The 21,512-nt window shown below is 34.9% G+C and overlaps 1 protein-coding gene across 1 annotated transcript in view; it reads right to left on the bottom strand.

The window, feature by feature from the left end:
- LOC101893286 (IDLSRF-like peptide) overlaps positions 1–21,512 on the bottom strand; it is a 217,657-nt gene that overhangs the window by 178,272 nt on the left and 17,873 nt on the right. Inside the window, exon 2 of the mRNA XM_005191379.4 lies at positions 1,316–2,550. Within this exon, the coding sequence (XP_005191436.2) occupies positions 1,316–1,466 (151 nt within the window). The 5' untranslated portion in view covers positions 1,467–2,550. The remainder of the gene's footprint in view (positions 1–1,315; positions 2,551–21,512) is intronic.

Here is a 21,512-nt window from a genome sequence, read left to right as displayed (position 1 = left end):
AGAATAGATGTGAAATCCTAAAATTTGATATTGATGTCTCTGTGTTTGAGATTTGGTTGTAGTTTGAAGATGCTACCTATATTTATACGAAAAGTACTAAATTTGGTATTGGGAGATCTGGAAATCTTCAAATTTGATATTGAGGTCTGTGGTGATAACTGAGAATGAGATCTGGAGGTGGCTTTGCTTACTATAATCGTTCGAAAATATCTAAATTGTACTTTAAATACTAAATGGTACGGAAAAACTTCAAAATCAACGACTGTGAAGATTTTTTGGTGTAAAAGGTACACATTTTCCGACTATCCTTTTGGAAAAAGGAAAAAATTTAATAAAATATGAATACTTTAGTATCATAGATGAATTTTTATTTAAGTAATTCTGTCAAACTGAACAAATTGTGCAATTTGAGTTCTAAAAAGGCCTAATACAAACTGTTGGAACGAATTAAAATTTTATCGGTAGATTTTTCGCTGACCTAGTAGCCTGCACTTTGAAGTGAAGTTATTTAAAATTAGAACCAAATTTTTAGAAGATTATCAAAAAAATCGACTTAGCATCCAGGGGCTGTTCTTTATAAAATTGTATAAAAATCCGGGCCCAAAGACTTTGATTTTGTTCTTCACAAAATGTTCATGAAAAAATCGGCTTAACATCCAGGGGCTGTTTTTTTATAAAATTATATAAAAATCTGACCCCAAAGTCTTTGAATTGTTCTTCACAAAATTTTCATGAAAAAATCGACTTAATATCCAGGGGCTGTGTTATAAAATTTTATAAAAATCTGGTACTGTTCTTCATAAAATTTTCATGAAATCCAATGATAATAGCCTGTTAGTCCTCATAACACCCACGCAAAAGTATAGAATATTCTCAGTCTTCTATCCTTAAAATGTTTTATATATATATATATATATATATATATATTTTTAATTTTCAGTTAAAAGTATCGGAATATACTCAGTCTCCTATCTTTAAATTTTTTATATATTTTTTTTTAATTTTCGATTTAATTGTCACACCATAATAACCTTTAATTGCCATCATCTACCCAGAAAACACTTTCAAATTTCTCCCCTCAAAATCCGGTCAAAGGTTATTAGTCCAGTAATGAAATGACGTGAATTGAACCCTCTGCAAAACCATAAATCGTCCACAAAGATGGGATAATATATAAAAACGCTTAAACTAAGACATTAAATTAAATTAATTTCATTTTCACTTCTTTACTCCTTTACACTTCATTCCGGCTAGTGTTAATGGCGTTTTTTTCTAAAGCCTATTTTTAGGGATTAAGAAAATTTATTAGACTTACCGCTACGTTTCTGCACCATATTATGGCCATAGAGACGGCTTAAATCAATGGCATTGACATTGAACGAACCCAACAGGATTGCAATAAAAATTGGCCATGTTAAGTGTCGCACCAGGATGGAGGATGATGCCGAAGGTGATGATGACGACATGTTGCGTAGAGAGTTGCTCTTTTTTCCTCACAGATGGTAGTTGAGAAACAAAATAAATTTAAACAAAAACAAATTGATTGTTGTTTTTGCGCTTGGAGAACCCTTTTTGTTAGTTAAGCTATTTTGCAGGGCCGTTCAGATAAAAATAACTTATTTTGCAACCAAAAGAAAGGAAATGAAGCGAATACTTGTCGGGTGGTGGCGGCTGTGGTGTTGGCTTCCTTTGTTAAATTCAACTGAACTATAAATAAATTGTGAACTGCAAAAATTGTCAACACTATTTCGTTGTTGGCGGTATTTCGTCTTTTTTGTTTTTTTTTTTTCTGTTTGCTCTTCAAGCCACACCTTTATGTTGTGGAATCACACGTCATTAAACACTAACACAATTACACAATGACGAACATATACACACACATATGCGTTTACACAACAAATGACGTTACAAATGATTTGGTAATGAAGTTATTTTCTGTTTTTCTTCACTGGCATGTGTTTTCACAGCCCGTTCCGTCAGACTTTTTGGCTGGCTGACTCACTTCCACCCACAATGATTTCCTTGGGGTTTTGGGGAAAAGCTGGTGTCTTTGTTGCCGCTGCTGCTACTGCTGCCGTAATTTCCTTTTCCTCTGAATTCGTTTGTGGAGTTTATAAATTGCGGTTTTATGTCTGTTTAGACTTCCTTTGAACTGCCTTTTCGCCTCTTTTTCAATTCCTTTGCCAGCCTAGCTGGTGTCTCGGTGTGTGTGTGGGGTTGTGCGGCTTAATTCTTTGCAATTAATTTCACATTCAATTTTTATGGGTTTCTCTCTGTTTTTGTTTGCTTTATTTGCCCGACAAGTCAAAGCCAATGTTAAATTACAAATAAAACTTTTTTTATGTTTTTCTTTTTTGTTGTTGTTTTCCTTTTTTTGCTGTTTTATTTACTCTTTTCCTTATTGTTGTTATTAAGAAATTATATTCACAGGCAACTTATCTGATATGTTTTGGTTGTTCGTTCATTAATTCGTTCGTTCGTATTTTGTTTTAATTATAATTTCGTCAACTTGTTCGTTTTGTTTTTGTTACATGTTACGCCAAATAAAAACTGTAACGAGAAAAAATTTTGTTGTAAGAAAAAAAAAAATTAATTTTTTTATGTCAAAGAATATTAGATTAAGTGAAAAAAGTTTTCAACAAAGGAAATTGGTGTTTATTTTTCGTTTGATTAAATATTTTGCGTAGGGAACTGGGCTGGGTTGTGACATCGAGGGAAATAAATTAAATTACAACCAAGCCGTAGGAGTTTGTAATTCTGGCAGGGGAAATTGCTGATATAGTCTCCAGAAGTGCTGAGGTCCATGGGTGGATATTTTACTGAACTCCATTTATTTATTATTTTGATATCTTAAATTTTATGTTAAGTATTTGTCTAATTTGAACACAAATACCCGTTTTGTACCCTGTGCCTCACAGAAATAAAATTTTAAGACATACCCATCGGAATTCGTTACAGCATATTTAGAATTGATTCTAGCCATGTTTATGCCACACAGGGAGTATTCGATTTAGTCTAATCTTTGTACATCAAAATATTTTTACCAATTTCAGATGCAGATTGAAGGTGGCCAATATCGGTATACATTTGCAGAAACCTCCCCACAAGAGGCAAAAAAAAAAAAACATAATCATCTCGATGTCGTTGAAACCTCCTGCATTGTATGCTTTATATCAGATCTATAACAGGCGGAAACTGACTATAGTTTCTTCATTTTTTATCTTCCCGCAAAAGGTCATAATAAAAAAAAAACTCATTCTACGTTCATTCCAAATATTTTATATTTTTATTGTATTAAAATATGAAATCAGCCCGGCTTAGATTAGAGCCTGCAACACACTTTTAAAACTTCCAAACTGAAAGACAAATACATTTGATGTAGGAAAAAATCTCACCGTTGTATATGTTAAGCATCGACAGATTTAGAATGATTTGGAATGAAAAAATGCTTAAATTCAATTCGCGTATGCATTTATCTAATAAACCCTCCAAAATTGATCTTTCCCTAGCCGCCAAAATATTATAGGGGCAAGTTGTGTTTGGGGGCTATGCTCGGATCATTTTGAAATTTTTAGCGCAGGTGGGTATTTTTAATCTGATTAATGGAAAAAAAAAATTTTCGTGGGGAAAATACCCGGTTACCCGGTTATTTGAACCGAAAGTTCTAATACAAAATAAGGTTTTTATACGGTTCTACAAAGCCGTAATGTACAATCATGAATATCACTTATGGAATTACCTACCCAACAATTTGTCATATGATAAGTATATTGGAACCGGTTCCGGAGTAATGCAAGAAAATTTGTATTTTTATACCAGCACTTTTTGAAAAACACCTTCAAACTTGAAAAAATACCCATTATAGTGTATTAAGATCTACATGCTACATTATAGCCTATATTCTTGCCTTTCCAAATGGCAAAATGTGATGGAAATTATGAAATTGAGATTTTCTCCACTAATATCTAAACATTTTATAGTAGCTGGCCTTCGGCCGGGGCTTCAGATTTTCTCCCCTGGGATATGTCGAACACCGGCCACGCGATCCATAGTTTTTCTAAGCATTATAATTTTGGAAGGTAACCGGTCTTCGGCCGGGGCTTGAGATTTTCTGCCCTGGGATATGTCTTACACCGGCTACGCGATGCATAGTTTTTCTAAACATTGTAAATATGGTAAGTAGACGGCCTTCGCCCGGGGCTTGAGATTTTCTCCCCTGGGGTATGTCCTACACCGGCTACGCGATCCATAGTTTTTCTAAATATAATTTTTAAAGTCAATATCTTAGGAACTACAAAGCTAAGATACATATTAGTGGTGGAAATCTCAATTTCATGATTTGCAACAGTAATATCTTCGGAACTACAAGAGATATCAATACCTATAGCAACTTTTTGGAAAGGCCAGAGTGCAGGCTATAAGGTATTATGCAATTTCTAATACCCCATAATGGGCCCATTTTCGACTTTTTATGGGTTTTTCAAAAAGTTTCGGTACAAAAATACCAATTTTTTGTATTACTCCGGAACCGATTGAAACCACCCACCACATACCACGTTTTAGAAAGGTATTTCCATAAGCTTTCAAATGATACCCATTTTGAACATTTCAGTTGTGTACAACCGGATAAAACCTGGATTTTTTATCCGAATTTTCGGGTCGAATAAACTGGTAAAAATTTCAGGTCAATCCGAGCATAGCCCCTAAACTCAACTTAAGTCAAATCATTAAATACTCATCAACAAAAGATGGAAAAACCAGGTGTGAAAACTGTAATAAATCACTCACCAAAACTTAAATATGTGCCAATGTTATGCCATGTTTACGTTAGAACTTTTTGTAGGGTTAACCTACTTTGAGAGGATTTATTTGAAGTAAAAGTAATGGGTATGACAATTTTAATCCAAATCCAGTGGGTTAACCCTCATATATATAAACGTACTATTAGATAGGAATGGAACTCATCAGTCCAAGACACCAATAGTGATCCAAAATTATTACCATTTAGTATTTTTCGAAAATTTATAGTAGGCATTTACAAAACCCCCACCAGGTACCAACAGAGGCCTCAATATCAAATTTCGGGATTCCAACTCCGTCCCTTCACCAAATACCCAATTTAGTACTATTTGGTATTTTTCAAACAATTATAGTACACATTTCCAAAACCACCTCCATATCTCAACCACAGACACCAATAGTGACATCTGTATTAAACTTCGAGATTCCAGTTCTATCCCTTCACCCAACACCCAATTTTGTACCACTTAGTACTTTTCGAACAATTATAGTACACAGTTCCAAAACCAACTCCATAACATAACCACAGACACAACGGTGGCCTTAATAACAAATTGTATGAAATTCAAATTTCCAAAACTATCTCCTTACCTCAATCATACAATCCCATTAAAAGTTTCAGGACACCAGCTCTATCGGTTCGCCCAAATACAAATTGTACCAAATAGTACTCAAAAGTACGAATTTCCGAAACTACCTACATACTTCAGTCGTACAATGGTAATGTTATTTCGAACCTTCAGGATACCATATCTAATGATTTACCCAAACCAAAATTGTACCAAAAGTTGTACATTTTATTTGAAGTAGGTAAGAATTTCAAAAACTTCCCACATATCCCAATCCTATGTATACTCCGACTGTAATCTTATCTCTAAATTTCAGGATACCTTGCCTATTGGTACCATTTAGAACACATAAGTACGAATTTTCATAAATACCTACATTACACTGTCCAATAGAAATCTTAATTCCAAAAATTTCAAGATTCCAACTCTATAGGTTTTCTCAAAACTTAAAGTGTACCAAATTTATAACCATTTAGTACACATCAGTACGAATTTCCAAAACTACCTACATTTCTCAGTCCTAAAATGTAATAGTAGTCTTATTTCTAAATTTCAGAATTCCAGCTCTATCGGTTCACCCAAATCTTAATTGTACCAAATTTAGTACTTTTTGTGCACATGAGTACAAAATTGTACACAATTTTTATATTTAGTACACATTTAGTACACATATTTAGTACACATAATAATGAATTTTTAGAATATACCCTAGTCCTACAATACAATAGTTATCTCTTTTCCAAATATCAGGATTCCAGCTCCATCCGTCTCTTCAAACTCATATTGTACCAAATTTAGAACCGTTGACACACACACACACTTTCAAACCTACCTACTTAAATCGAATCTACTCCTCAACACGTACAATTATAGTGCGATTCTAAAAACACTTTGGTATATCCACATACACTCCCTCAGTGATCCTCATAAGGACTTCTAGCTGTACTGGTTCGTCAAATACAAAGGATACCAAATTAAGTACTTTTTAGCACATTTCCAAAAACCCAACCTTATCTGTCACTTATGGACCAAGAGTGATCCTCACACAAAATGTGAAGATTCTGGTTTCAACAACAGTAATCATTAGCAAATGACGGCTACTTCGTTAGCGAAAATTCCACCTTAGATTACCGGCCTTCATAGTACAAAATATGCACAGTTTGTCTGTTTGACAACATTTTTTAATCAACTGCTCCATATATAAACCCTGGAAACCAAAAGCGACCTCAATATCAAATTTGAGAATTTCAGATCTATCCCTTCTTCCAATACCAAACCTAAACCAAACTGCTCCAAATTCAGTTCGCACATTTAGTACATATTTCCAAAAATTTTCAAATTTGTATTCCTATTCGTTCACATAATACCAAAAGGTACAATTTCAGAAGTTTAACACCATTTTAGTGCTTCTTGTAACCTTAAAGTTCGAATTTCCAAAAACCCTTTGGTACATCTATGGTGCATTCCAATAGTGGCTGTCATTTCGGAATTCTAGCTCTTTACGTTTGTTCAACACTAAGTATTCAACTTTAAGGACATTTTAGTACTTTTCATAACTTTTAAGTACGAATTTCAAATTTCGAATTTGCATGGGAAATGTCAAGATTCTACCTTCAGCCGTTTCGTCGGGACGTTTATTTTCGGTCTCAGTTAATGATTTGTTTTCCAAATACAGACATACTCAGTTGAAACATATTTCCTCTCTGGCAAAACCTTAATTTCGTCCCTAAATGAAGCTCTTTAAATTTCTCCCAAACAATTGCTTTGTAAAATTCACAGCCAATATGCTGCCTACTTTAAGGCATATTGGAGCCATCATCATCACTGTGAAGCCAACGAATAATAAAATATGTAAACGATTGAAACTTTTATATCTGGCATATTAACGATGTTCTTTCATCGAGTAATCCTCTTGTTTCGTTCTTTATTTTTTGGTGGGGTATTAAATGGGATTTGTATTTTTCAACAAAAAAACAAAGAACATTCAAAATAGTCCATAAAAAGTAAAGACAAAGAAAAAACGGTGAATTGTTTTTTTTTTTTTTGGTGTTTCCATCAATACATTGTTAACAGCTGCGGGGTTCGATTAAAGCGGTATGTTTTTGGCAGCCGTTTTTTGATGCCAAGCTTAATGGAAATTACTTATCATAACTGTTGCCTACCTGTTGCTGTTACTGTGAATTATTTAAATATTGCCTACGTTAAGGCTTAACGTGAGTGAAAATGTGCCGAACACTGAAACTATGCAGATGTGTGTGTGTGAATTTGTATCAATATTGTAGGGTTTTTTTATCTGGGTTTAAAATGCCGGCAATTTATTCAATGCTTTTGCCAAAAAAAACATTTTTCTGGGAGAAAAAAAATAAATTGAAATGTTTGTATTGTGGAACTCAGCAGGATAAGAAGTTAGAAAGAAAAAAAAAAACAAACATCATCTTAAACTTGTCCATGTGCCATGGCAAGCAATAATCCATAATTGAGGGGAAGCAATTTCCTTCTTAAGCTACTGGGGGCATATTTTTATATACTCCACCATACATAGTATGGAGGGTATATTATGCTCGTCATTCCGTTTGTAACTCATCGATATAATAATTATAGATATAACGAAGTATATATCTTCTTGATCAGCGTAAAATTCTAAGAAGATCCATACCCTGACAGTCTGCCCGTCCGTCACTCTGTTGTAATCGCGCTAGAGAATAAAAAAAATCAGTCTTTTGTCTGCAGGCAGGTCAAGTTCGAAAATGGGCTATATCAGTCCACGATGTCGTATAACCCGCATATAACGGTTCACCCGATATTCGGTATTTTGATGTTTGCAGCCAAATTTGAAAATCTGAAAATCCACAAAAGGAGTTCCTTCTGAGTACCTTACTCCCTGGAAGAGCATTGTCTATATAGGTCCACGATATCGTATAGCCCCCATATAGCTTACCTCCTGATATTAGGTATTTAGATGATTTTACCTACATATTTCAATGAAATTTTTTTAAGCATTTTACCCTCTGTAAGAGAATTTTCTATATAGGTCTACGGGGCTATACGACCCCATATAAAGGCACCTCCCGATATTCGATATTTTGACGATTTCAAGGACATTATTTAACGAAATTGTTTCAACTTTGGTATTTGAAGTTAGTAATGGATACTACAGCCTACGACAGAAAATTGTCTGTGCAGATCCACGTCTTCGTATAGCCCCCATACAAGGGTACCTCCCGATATTCGGTATTTTGATGACTTTAGTTACATTATTCACCGGAATTGTTTCAAATTTGGTATTTAAAACTCGTAATGGATACTGCAGCCTAAGACAGAAAATTGTATATGCAGGTCCAGGGGTTCGTATAGGCCCCATATATCAGTACCTCCCTATATTCGGTATTTTGATGATTTTAGCAACATTATTCACCGGAGTTGTTTCAAATTTGGTATTTGAAGTTCCTAAAAAGTACTACAGACTGTGACAGAAAGTTGTCTATGCAGGTCCAAATCTTCGTAAAGCCTCCATACAAGGGTACCTACCGATATTCGGTATTTTGATGATTTTAGCGACATTATTCATCGGAATTGTTTCAAATTTGGAATTTGGAGTTCGCAATAAATACTACAGCCTAAGAGAGAAAATTGTCCATGCAGGTCCAGGTCTTTGTATAGGCCCCATGTATCAGTACCTCCCTCTATTCGGTATTTTGATGATTTTAGCGACATTATTTACCGAAATTGTTTCAAATTTGGTATTTGAAATTCGTAATGGATACTACAGCATAAGACAGAAAATCGTCTGTGCAGGCCTACGGCTTCGTATAGCCCTCATACAACGGTACCTCCCAAAATTCGGTATTTTGATGATTTTAGGGACATTATTAACCGGAATTGTTTCAAATTAGGTATTTGAAGTTAGTAATAGATTCTACAGCCTAAGACAGAAAATTGTCTATGCAAGTCCAGGTCTTCGTATAGCCTCCACACAACGGTATCTCCCTCTATTCGGTATTTTGATGATTTTAGCTACATGTTTCAATATAATTGTCTAAAAATCCATACTAGAAGTTCTTTCTAAGCTCTTTACCACCTGTAAGAGAGATGTCTATATAGGTCCACGATATCGTATGGCCCCCATATAACGGTACTTTCCGATATTCGGTATTTTGATGATTTCAGCAACATTATTTATCGGAATTGTTTTAAATTTGGTATTTGGAGTTCATAATGGGTACTACAGCCTATGGCAAAAAATTTTCTATGCAGGACCAGGTCTTCATATAGCCCCGTTATAACGGTACAATCCTATATTGGGTATTTTGATGATTTTTGCTACCGTTTTTTTTCCAAGTTTCGCATTTGAATATTGTAATGGCTTATGACAAAAGTTGCCTATGCAGGTCCACGTCGTCGTATAGACCCTAGTATAACGGCTTTATTTCGTGTTTTTAAAATTTTAACAGAATTTTTAACGGATTTTGTTTTTTTTTTTTTTTGAAAATTTTTAAATTCATTTCAAAATGTGGAGGGTATTCAAAATTCGGCCCAGCCGAACTTACTTACTTTTTTTTTTTGAAAGGATATTTGGTGGGGAACGGAACAAAAAGAAATGAAAAATCATTTTCAGCTGGTGGTTCCTTGGTATTAACTTAAAAACACCAGCAACAATAGCAGTTAACCAAACTGGATTCAGATAGAAACAATCTGCTGGTGTATACAGCCTTACCTTGGAATATCACATGTTAAAGGAGTCTCACAATTTAATTTTCAGGGAAGGAGAAACCAAGAAAAAAAACAATATCTGCCACCCTCGTTATGTACACAAAAAAAATCCCAAACATATGCAGTACCATAAGGATTAAGCCATAACCGGCCCACCTCTCACCCTTGGTTGAGGCAACACAAAAATAGAAACCAGCCCAAGTTAAGTGAGCCAAAATGGTAGAGCAAAAAAAAACAACAACCATAGAAGAGCTTAACAAACGTGTGTGAAATTTACACTTAATATTTTACACTAAAATATCCTTACAGTGGTTGCCTTTTATGGCAATTTTTTTTTTTTTTTTTTTGGGGGGGGGGGGCTCCATTGGCAACAACAATGCAAGACTTACACCACCCAAAACGTTTCTCCCCATTAATGAAAACATGTTGTGGTAAGGCGAAACAAAAACCATTTCAAACGAGGCTACATTTATTTTTTCCTTAGCTCCCCCACAAGATTCATGAAAACCTCTCCTTTTTGTTGGTGGAAAAAATGGAAATCTGATGATAATTCAAAGCAACAGTAAACAATATTTTTCATTTCCATTTCCTTTGGCTTGGTTTTCTTCTCTTCTCCTCACTTCACTACCTTTGAAGTGGCTTTGTTTAAAGAAACTCGAAACGTTGAGATAGGAAAGGATAAGGGTCTTGTGAAATTTAAAACAGTAGCAGGAAAAATGGTAACCGAAACTGTAGTATACTTTCAGGTGCTACAATAACACCATTGTTTATTCATCTTTGTTGAAAGGGCAAGAGTGAGGGGAAAAGGTGATCTACTTCAGATTTCGTTTTTTTTTTTTTTTTTTTTTTTTTTTGCTTTAACTTTTGATTTGTATTTCGAAATCTGTTATTGGATTTGGTTGTTGTAAATGCATGGCAGAACCATTACTTCTTTTTGTTTAATAATTGAGCCAATAATTTGGTGGCATACTTTTAGGTTTCAGGCCATAGTAATAAAATAAATTCTGGGATTTATTTATTTATTTATTTTTTTTTTTTTTTGAGGAGCTTTTGTACAAATGGTTTGAAATGCTTATGGTATGACTGCGTCATCAAAATTTCTTTGTATTTCAGTAGCTGAAAGAAAAACCACTCAAGGTGAGATGAAATATGACAATGGAAACCTATTATACTACAAAGATAAATGAAAGATGAAATAATGATATTAGATTTAGCAGTGACGATTTTTTCTCTTCACTCACTTTCAGGAATATTTTAAGGTTTAAAAAAACTAAATCCGGCCAATACCCTCCACCATTTCAAAGATATTTGCAAAATGCAAAAAATCCGTCCAAATGACCGCTATAATTTACAAATCCCGAATATAAGGTGTTAAGGTTACATGGGGCATGCGAAATCGTGGAAATTTCCAGCTAATTTTTTTACCAGAAAAGAAGGTGCCTTTACGATCTCTAATCACCAACTTTAAGATAATTCTGTAGAAAAATTTAATTAAAATTATCATAATACCGAATATTAAAGTGTACCGTTGAATAGGGGTATATATATATATATATATATATATATATATATATATATATATATATATATATATATATATATATATATATATATATATATATATATATATGTTTGTGCATAACCTTCATGTAATGCTACCTCTTATATTCGATATTTTTGTGATTTTTATTTATATATATATATATATATATATATATATATATATATATAGATATAATTATTTTATTTTTGAAAATTTGCAAATGTTTGTCTTCCTATAAGGGCATCGTTATTATAATAATTTCAGCCACAGGAATCAAGTTTTTTCATTAACGAAAAACAGGGTTGCCCATATTCGACGGACCCATCTGGCAACGCCATAACTTTTGACAGAGATGTCACATCGCTTAATGACATACCGCGTTTGAAGCGTCAGTCCAAGCAGATTTTTACCATGAACCAATACACGCCACGCGAAATAGTTGAAATTTACATTCAACAGAAGAAGTCAATTGTGAAAAAAATGTAAGAAGTGCGCCTTCTGAGAACACCATTAAGCGTTTATACGAAAAATTTTCGACTGGTGAGGCTCTTTCGAATCCGAAGAGGCCATATAAAAGTCGACCAAGGCGATCGGCCGAGAATATCGCTGCCGTACGAGGCAGTGTTGAGAGGTCCCCAAGAACATCCCAAAAACGACGTTCTCAGCACTCGGTCATGGCTCGGTCCAATTTACAACGGATTACTCGCATTGATTTGCATTTGTTCCCGTACAAAATTCAATTGACGCAAAGAATGTTTTTATTTTTTTCTTTGATTTAAAAAAAATCATGGGTCTGTCGAACATGGACAACCCTGTAGACAAAAAGTGTTATCCTCCCAAGTGTTGCAGTTAGATTTCTGTAACACCTAAAACCGTCACTACTCGTCATCGGCTTGGGAGCTTTTAGCTGGCGCCAACTTTCAATGGCAATGTCCATATATCATTTAGGTCATTCATCACCATTGCAGATGGAAAAAAAAAACAAATGAAATGTCAAATACAAAAGTACACAAGGTTAGGCACACAAGAGATGACTAGGAACAAAAGTGCGCGAGTTTCAGGAAAATAAATTGATTCTGTTAGAAAAAAAAAACCAAATGAGTTTCTATTGCTCCGTATCTAGTGCTCCTGAAAAAAGAACACAACTATAGGTTATCGTTAAATGACTACATTCTAACGACCAGCAATTCCGTTAACTCTTCTGTCATCCCATTGCCTTTTCAAAACCATGACGAAATAACAAACAGGGACATTAGTCAAGTTCGTCTGCAAATATGGCTCAAGAAGATAATCATAAAAAGTGCTTTCTGTAAATAATTCTCAGAAACATAACATCAATGTCAACATTCAATTGAAAAAATAGCAATTAAAAATACTCAAAATTACTTTTCAATACCATTTTCTCTAATACATATTTTTGTAAGAACTACATATATTAAAATTGAAATGTATTTTCTAGCCTCAAAACACTGTGCTTCCGTCATTGTGGAAAACGTGTGTAAAATTCTGCGTTCCAGTTGCAAAATACAAATGCCTCTGCTCCAGAATGACTAAATAAATCTAAAAATAAAACAAAATGTCGTTGGTTGTGTTTATACAGCGCTTATTTTAGCTGTTTAGAGTTGGCGGAATATTCTATTTATAAAATTTATATTTGCCACATGAAAGGATATTTTTGAGCAGACAAACAATGGATATCACAACACAAAAGTGGAAAAATAGACCGAAAATAGTTCTTGTAAAAACAAAAATATTATAAAACTCAATTTGTGCAGGACCAGATTTTTTTTTCATATTGGGCGATCACAAGGAACACTTTTAGAGAACGTTGAAATGTTTTCTCATAGAGAAAACAAAAATGTATATCTTGTATGGAGATACAAAAAAAAAACTGCAACAAAGTCAGACGCCATAATTTTTACATTACTTTTCTTTAATTTTATTGAATAAAAGCAAAAAATGTCGGAAATAGCATCAAATTTTAGAATAGGTTTAGATTTGTTCGAATTAGTCAACTTTGACACGAATTATGGCCTTCAAACGGCCAATGAAACCGACACACGCTGTTGCTCTGCGGTACTTTGACCAATTCCCGCGAAGCGCTTGCTTCAGGTGATCGACACTTTCGTATTTTTTAGTGCCAACCTTGGTTTCCAAAATACTTCAGACACAATAGTCCAACGGATTCGTATCCGGAGAATTTGTGCGCTAGAAAAAAAGCGAGAAACCTCATTTTGTAACCATTCTTGCGTGCTGAGTGCAAAGGTGCTGAGTCCTGTTGCAAAGCTTTAATACAACCTGCAGAATATTTTCGCGATAATATTCGGCATTTATTCTGATGCCACGATCGATTAATACGAGCGGAAATCGACCATCGGCTGTTATGGCGGTCCACACCATCACTATGGCCGCAGCGCTTAAGTTCTGGTGGCCAACCGAAGGTGCACATTTTCAGCTGACCTCTTTGGCAAGTAAACACGGTTTGCTTGTTTACAAACTGCTGGACAACGAATGTTTTCTCATCGGTGAAAACCAAATTACGCACAGTTCACCACTTTCGGCCAAGCGAAGCAACTCTTTAGCTCTTTTGAGCCTATTTTCTTTCTGTTGCGGTGTAAGTTCTTGCCCTTTTTGGGAAACCAAATTCGGCAGTTCACCACTTTCGGCCAAGCGCAGCAACTCTATAGCTCTTTTGAGCCTATTTTCTTTCTGTTGCGGTGTAAATTCTTGCACCTTTTGGAATTTCTATGGCTTTATCCCGAGCTCAGTTTTCAATATTTGCCGAATGGAATATAGCGATATGTTCAGCTCACGAGCCATTTTCGGCCACTGCGACGCGGTTTTCGATCAAGTCGCTTCTTTACTTTTCGAACCATTTCTGCTGGTGTTGCTGTTTTCTTCCGCGCACTTTCATAACGCCGGGTTACGGTACCATTATCACGGTAACGAGCGATGGTACGAGACACAAAAGATTTATTCACATTTAAATGCTGGAGTGCTCCAACGATAGCCACTTTGGGTGGTTTTCCAGCCAAATATAAAGAAATCGCACTATCACGTTTGAATATATTCACCACGAATAACTTTTTTTCTGGAAAATTCTCACCAAAATGCTTTTGTACGCTTGTAAACAATATATTGAGCTGTCACTGGAATAATTTTAACAGCCGTCGGACTAGTGGCTTAGAAATGACAGTAGTCTAAAGTTGGTTGCTGTTTTTTCATCTCACCCTGTATCTGTCCACTCTTTCTGGTAAATCCTCACAAACGCTCAAAATTCTTAATATTCATGAAGCTCATAAAATGTGAAATTGACAACCGATTCCATTCAGACGTGGCACATGTCAACATTCCAGTTACTACAAGATATCTTTTAAATATGGGATATATCGGACCATTTCTTCTGGTACCTCCCCCACGTAGATTTCACGATTATGAAAAAAACAAAAGACTCAAAGTAGGCGAAATAAGCATCCAACTCTCTCCAAATTTTACACATACAAACATTTTTGTTCACACAAAATCTGTGGTGAAGATGATATATATCTGCGAACACCTTCTAATAGCTCACCTACAAAGGCTCACAATTTTCAATACTTTTATCTCTCATTACTTGCGAAAGAAGTCAGCGATTCAATACATCTTGCTATATCTAAATATTCCTCTCAACCAGAAACCTGAGATGAATATGGAATTTATGATTTCGCATAAAATTTGATAAACAAGACTCGATTTTCTTGTAATTTTGCCCATACCAATATTTTTATCTGTATCAGATGAAGTATGGAAATGGAATACTTCGGTCCACTATATATGATACCTGACGCAAAATGTAACATTTTCTAAAAACTATCACATATCTCATATAAAGTGGAGGAAGTAGTCGATCATATCATATGTATTTAGGTCCGATACGCAATGGATAATATTGACCCTTCATAGAGGGTCAATCATAATAGAAGTCAAAAAGTACTTCAATATTTGAGAGTATGGGAACAATTTCGCTCTTCGTTCGAATAAATGTTTATACCCTACAACACTATGTGTTGGGGGTATTATAAGTTTGATTGGGTAAAAAATTATGTAACACCTCGAAATATTGGTTTCTCACATAGGAAAGTATAACTGGGTCGATCTAGCTATGTATGTCCGTCCGTCCGTCTGTCCATGTTAATTTGTAATCAAGCTACAGGTCGCAATTATGGCCCGATTCTCACGAAATTGAGATGATCGCAAAATATTTAGGGGTTGAAATGGACCAAATACCGAAAAAATACTTGATTTTGCAGTTGCTCTACAGGCCACAATTATGGACCAATCGGCGCCAAGTTTTGCATGGAGTTATAGTTTAGGACTGGACAAAAGCGTACAAATTTGTATGGTCATCGGAAAATATTTAGCGGTTAAAATAGACCATAACTTTTTTTGTAAAAAATGCGAAATTTTCCACTAAACCGCGAATATGTTTTGTCCTGGCGAAATCACAAATACACAGAAATGTCACTTCTGACCGTTACATTGATGCGCATAGCCAAAATCTCGCATATATAGCAAAATATATACAATCTCATATATCAAAGAAGGGAATGTTATTTAGATCGCTGATAAGTCCAGAACCGCTGGATTGATTTCCCAATTCTCATCTATTCGGAATGGCCTCTTGCCAGGAAAGGATAACATCAAAGAAAATCGGGTAAAAATGTACCAATAAAAAAGTGAATATTTTTTGTTACATTTTTCCAATTGTTGTCATATTTTTTATCGCATGCGATTTTTTCAATTTGACTTCCAATTTTGAATTATAAATTTTTAAAGTTTTTCTACACCCCCCAACACTATGTGTTGAAGGTATTATATACAGGTCGCAATTATCGTCCGATCCTCACGAAATTTTCCATGGAATAGCGTTAGGGGGAGAATTAAGGCCTACTGTTATTGAGATTTAAATTCAGAGGTTCAAATGGACCTAAAAAAGACATTTTCCTGAAGAAGTCGAGCATATTGGATGACTATTTGATTATGGCTATTCTGATTTTTTTTTTTTTTCGAATACATAACAACACGGCGGAGTGCGTAAATAAGGGTAACAACTTGGCAGGCCTCTATGACATTATTTCAATATCGAAATCTTCCAAAATGAATTTGGACATAAGGGGGCTTCCAAAATATTGTAGTGTTGTAGGGTATCACATGGTCGGCCCCGCACGACTATAGCCTTTGCTTATTTGTTTTGTCTTCTCCTTGTAAGAACCCTACGAGACTTTCGCTCAACATTTGCAAACATTTTTGTCTGTGTACTGATGACCAAATTAAGCCATAACAACGACAACAAGAACAACTAGCAAAGTGTACCAAAAATTATTTTTACATGACAAACAAACGTAACAAAAAAAGTTTACTTAGTCCCTTAAAAGCAAACACCAAAAGTTGCCATTGTCTGGCTGACTACCCTCTTTCTGTCCGCTTGCCAACCACTACCTTCTGCTTGACTGCTATGCAACAACATGAGTAACGACCTTCTTGCTTGGGGCAAGGTTTATTTTTATGCTGTCATCAGGGACTAGGTTAAATTGTTAGATGCAGCTTTTGGCCAGGCCGAACCAAATAAAGAAAATTCAGGGATTTTTTCGGCTCTGTGCTTTTGTTAGTGTGTGTTTGTGTGAAGAGGGTGGAAGATTTTTTTATGTGGCCATTCAATGGTCCTCTATGAGCAGCTATGGCCTCACAAATGATACAAATAATTTGATTACAAAGTTAAGGCCGCTTTTCCAAGTACTTTATGTCACAGCAAAACTTGCTTAATCATGGTCCAGTAATATTGGGACTTGTTGGCCAAACCCTTTGGGATATTTAAACATTGACGCAAAAATGTCTACTTAAATAATCTAAAATTCCAAATAACGACTTGGTAATCCGATGAACTATGTCAGGCATTTTCCATGGAAAACCTTTTAGCTACTAGACAGACAGACATTGGGCCATAATGTAACAAAAGCGGGGATATCGAATTTGATTGGGATATAGATGTGGCCCGTACGTGCTAATTGAATGGGGTCGGTCCACTATGCACAGACATTTAAGAGAAATTTTATTTTGAAATGAAATGTAAATATTAGTGTAATATAATTTGTATTACAAAAGAAACGAAAGTTCTGCTTAATAAAAGAAATAGAAAATTTAGTTTTTTTGGCAGTTTTTAATAAAAATGTTTGGAAAGTTAAATAATTTAAATTTATAAATTAAGTAAGAAGTCAACTCCACTACCCCAGGTCTAGATTAGGAGATCCAAAACATTATCACCATACCTTGTCACATTTGTGATATGTGTCATTTTTACAGACACTCTCTCAAAAAGTAAGGTATACTTTTAGGCAAAATATGTTGTAGATTTGCCCATTTCGTGATAATTGAATAGGGTCCAAAGAGGAGAGACAAGTTAAAAAGGGAATTTTATTTGAAAAAATAAAACATATACATCAGCCTAATATAAGTTGTTTTATATTAAACTAAATGCTAGCTCTATTGTATAAAATTACAAAAAAAAATATTTCTGTGGAATTTTTCAATGAAAATATCCGAAAACTTCATCAAATTATCTTTACATAAATTAAATGAGAAGTCAATTCTAGAATGGTTTTGTCACAAAGTTGTAAGATGTTAATAGTAAACCATGTTTTGAGTGTGTTAATTTTGCACACACCCTTGAGAGAAATAAAGCATTCTTTTAGGCAAAAACTGAAAATAATAGATTATAATGTTTAGGGATGATGAGATAGAAATGTTAAACCTGAACGCATAAAGTTTACATAAAAATGATTGGCATTCTGTTAGTCCCTGATGTTCTCTGGAATGCATGACTTGATTTTGTTTCTGTAAAATGCATATGAAAGGTTACCTCAATGTCAATGGTTATATTTATAAACGGTAAAGATTCATGAGTTACATCATCAGTGAAACATGTATTTTAAAAATAAAGTGTCTGATTGATTCACTAATGCTGAGGCGAAGTGGCTTAAGCTATAATCTGGAGATTTGTCATGTAGGTCAATGTTTGTGTGTAGGGATAAGACAAGGCTGGTTTTTGGAAATTCGAAGTATAAGTGAACTACAAGGTATTTAAAATTTTATTGGACACATGGCTCTGAAATTTGGAATTAGGGTCTCTTATGGAGTATTTTTAATGAAATGCAAACTATAACTGTACTAAGAGTACTAAAAAGCTCTAAAAATTGTAAGTACCATTTGGTATTATTTGAAAGAATACAGCTAAAATCGTGACAATTGGTATAAGAATTACGTTTGGGAAGTAGGGTCGATATAAGGAGGTGGAAAATTGTATTAATTTTGGTACAGTATGGTTTTGGTGAACGAATGGAGCTGGAAATATGAACTGTGGGTATTGATGTCACTGCTGATGGGTGAAGTTAAAATAAAGAGGTGATTTTGGAAATGCATACTAAAAATATGCGAAAAGTACAATATCGAACAAAGGCCAGTTTTTGGAAGTTTTACAGGATTTTTATATCCTCAGCCTACACTAAAGGTCACTTGAAGTCGATGTATATATTTCCGACACTCCGTGACCTCCGTCTGTTTGGCTGGTTGTTCCACACAACAATTCTCGAAGACAGTATTTTGTTTGATCCAAACTTGGCTACATAATTTAAAAAGTATCAGTCGGTTTTGTCGACCGATATGTAACCTTAGAAACAATCGTTTTAATATATAAAAACCTGTAACAAAGTCAAAGGCCATAATTTTTAGATTTTTTTTTTTTTTAAATTTTATTAAATGAAAGAAAAAATGTTGGAAATAGCATCAAATTTTAGAATAAGTTTTGATTTGTTCGAATTGGTCACCTTTGGCACGAATTATGGCTTTCAAACGGCCAATGAAACCGTCACACGTTGCCCGAATGTTGCTCTGCGGTATTTTGGTCGATTCCCGGCGAAGCGGTTGCTTGAGGTGATCGATACTTTGGTATTTTTTAGTGCCAACCTTGCTTTCCAAAATACTCCAGACACAACAGTCCAACGGATTGGTGTACGGAGATTTTGGTGGTCATTGTGCGCTGGAAATGAAGCGAGGAACCTCAATTTGTAACCATTCTTGGGTGGCGAGTGCTGAGTGCGATGGTGCTGAGTCCTGTTGGAATGTCCAAGGTCTGCGGCCAAAATGTTTGCGTGTCCAAGGCTTTAATACACCCTCCAGAATATTTTCGCGATAATATTCTGATGCCACGGTCGATTAATATGAGCGGAGAGCGACCATCGGCTGTTATGGCGGCCCACACCATCATCATGGCCGACGCTTGAGTTCTGATGGCCAACCGAAGGTGCACATTTTCAGCTGACCTCTTTGGCAAGTAAACACGATCATTTGGTTTGTTTACAAAATGCTGGAAAACGAATGTTTTCTCATTGGAGAAAACCAAATTCTCATTAGAGAAAACCAAAATTCACCACTTTCGGCCAAGCGAAGCAACTATTTAGCTTTTTTGAGTCCATTTTCCATTTTGGAATTTCAATGGCTTTCCCCCAAGTTCATTTCAATATTTTCGATATTTTCCGAATGAAAAATTGCGAAATTCTGCGACGCTGTTTCGATCGAGTCGCTTTTTTACTTTTCGCACCATTTCTTCTGACGTTCTTGTTTACTTCCGTTCAGTTTCTTAACGTCGGGCTACGCTACCAGTATTACGGTAACGAGCGATGGTACGAGATTTATTCACATTTAAATGCGGGAGTGCTCTAACGATAGCCATGTGTGGTTTTCCAGCCAAATATAAAGAATAATTTTAACAGCTGTCGGACGAGTGGCTTGAAAATGACGGCAGTCTGAAGTTGGTTGCAGTGTTTTCATCTCACCCAGTATTATGACTTGCGTTGTGATTATTCAAACTGTTAACCCTTTGTGGGGCTGGTTCTGAAGAAATATAGTCAAACATTTATTTCCCATTTAATGCAAATGATTTTTAATCAAAATAGAGTGGACCGATTAATTCCACATCCACAGCAGATCCCTGGTTAGGAAAAACATTTTGATATACCAAGTTTGAAAAGAATCGCTGACTTGTTTCGCAAGTTATGAGATATATAAGTATTGTAAATTGTTACCCTTTGTGGGGGAGGTACCAGAAGGGTTGGAACGATGTCTATCATCTTCACGCCAGACTTTGTGTCGGTAAAAGTATTGATATGTGTGAAGTTTAGTAATAATGGGATGCTTATTTCGCATCAAATCGTATGGTTATTCAAAACTTTAGTCCATTTTGTGGGGGAGGTACCAGTAGGAGCACGCAGTTATATCCCATCTTCACACCAGTTCTAGGTTCATAAAAATATTTGGGTGTAAAAAATTGAAATAAAGAAAATCGGATGCTTATTTCTAATTCTATGGGAGATATCATTATTCCAAATTTTGACCCATTGTGGGGGAAGTACCACAATTAGTGGTCCGATGTGTCTTATCTCCACACTAGATTTTGAGTTTATAGATATATTGGGATGTGTCAAATTTGAAAAGAGACGTGTTATTCAAAATATTAACTTAAAAATGAGATTTGTAGCCATTGTCCTGGCCTAAAATTTCTACGAATATATTACACAGAAAAAACAATGTCTTCATGGTCCAAAAATCGAAAATGTAGACAATTAAGGGTTTTTTATTTTTTTTTAGATATTTTAGCCTATAACAGCCAAGACATTGAGGTTTCTGATCGAAGTATATATTCCTCTTGAAAATAATTTTTCTAACTAATATGTTCAGAATTTTGCAGACCAGGGAAAGCTATGAATCTTTTTTAAAAGAAAGTCAAAATTTTAAATAGTTTACGAGATATGAGCCCAAGAAAATATTTAAATTTCCAAACAACTATTGACATTTTTATT

This window comes from Musca domestica, unplaced genomic scaffold, assembly GCF_030504385.1.
Source record: "Musca domestica strain aabys unplaced genomic scaffold, Musca_domestica.polishedcontigs.V.1.1 24, whole genome shotgun sequence".
Lineage (NCBI taxonomy): Eukaryota > Metazoa > Arthropoda > Insecta > Diptera > Muscidae > Musca > Musca domestica.
Note: the sequence above shows the minus strand (reverse complement) of the source record. Positions and strands in the feature narration are given on the sequence as shown.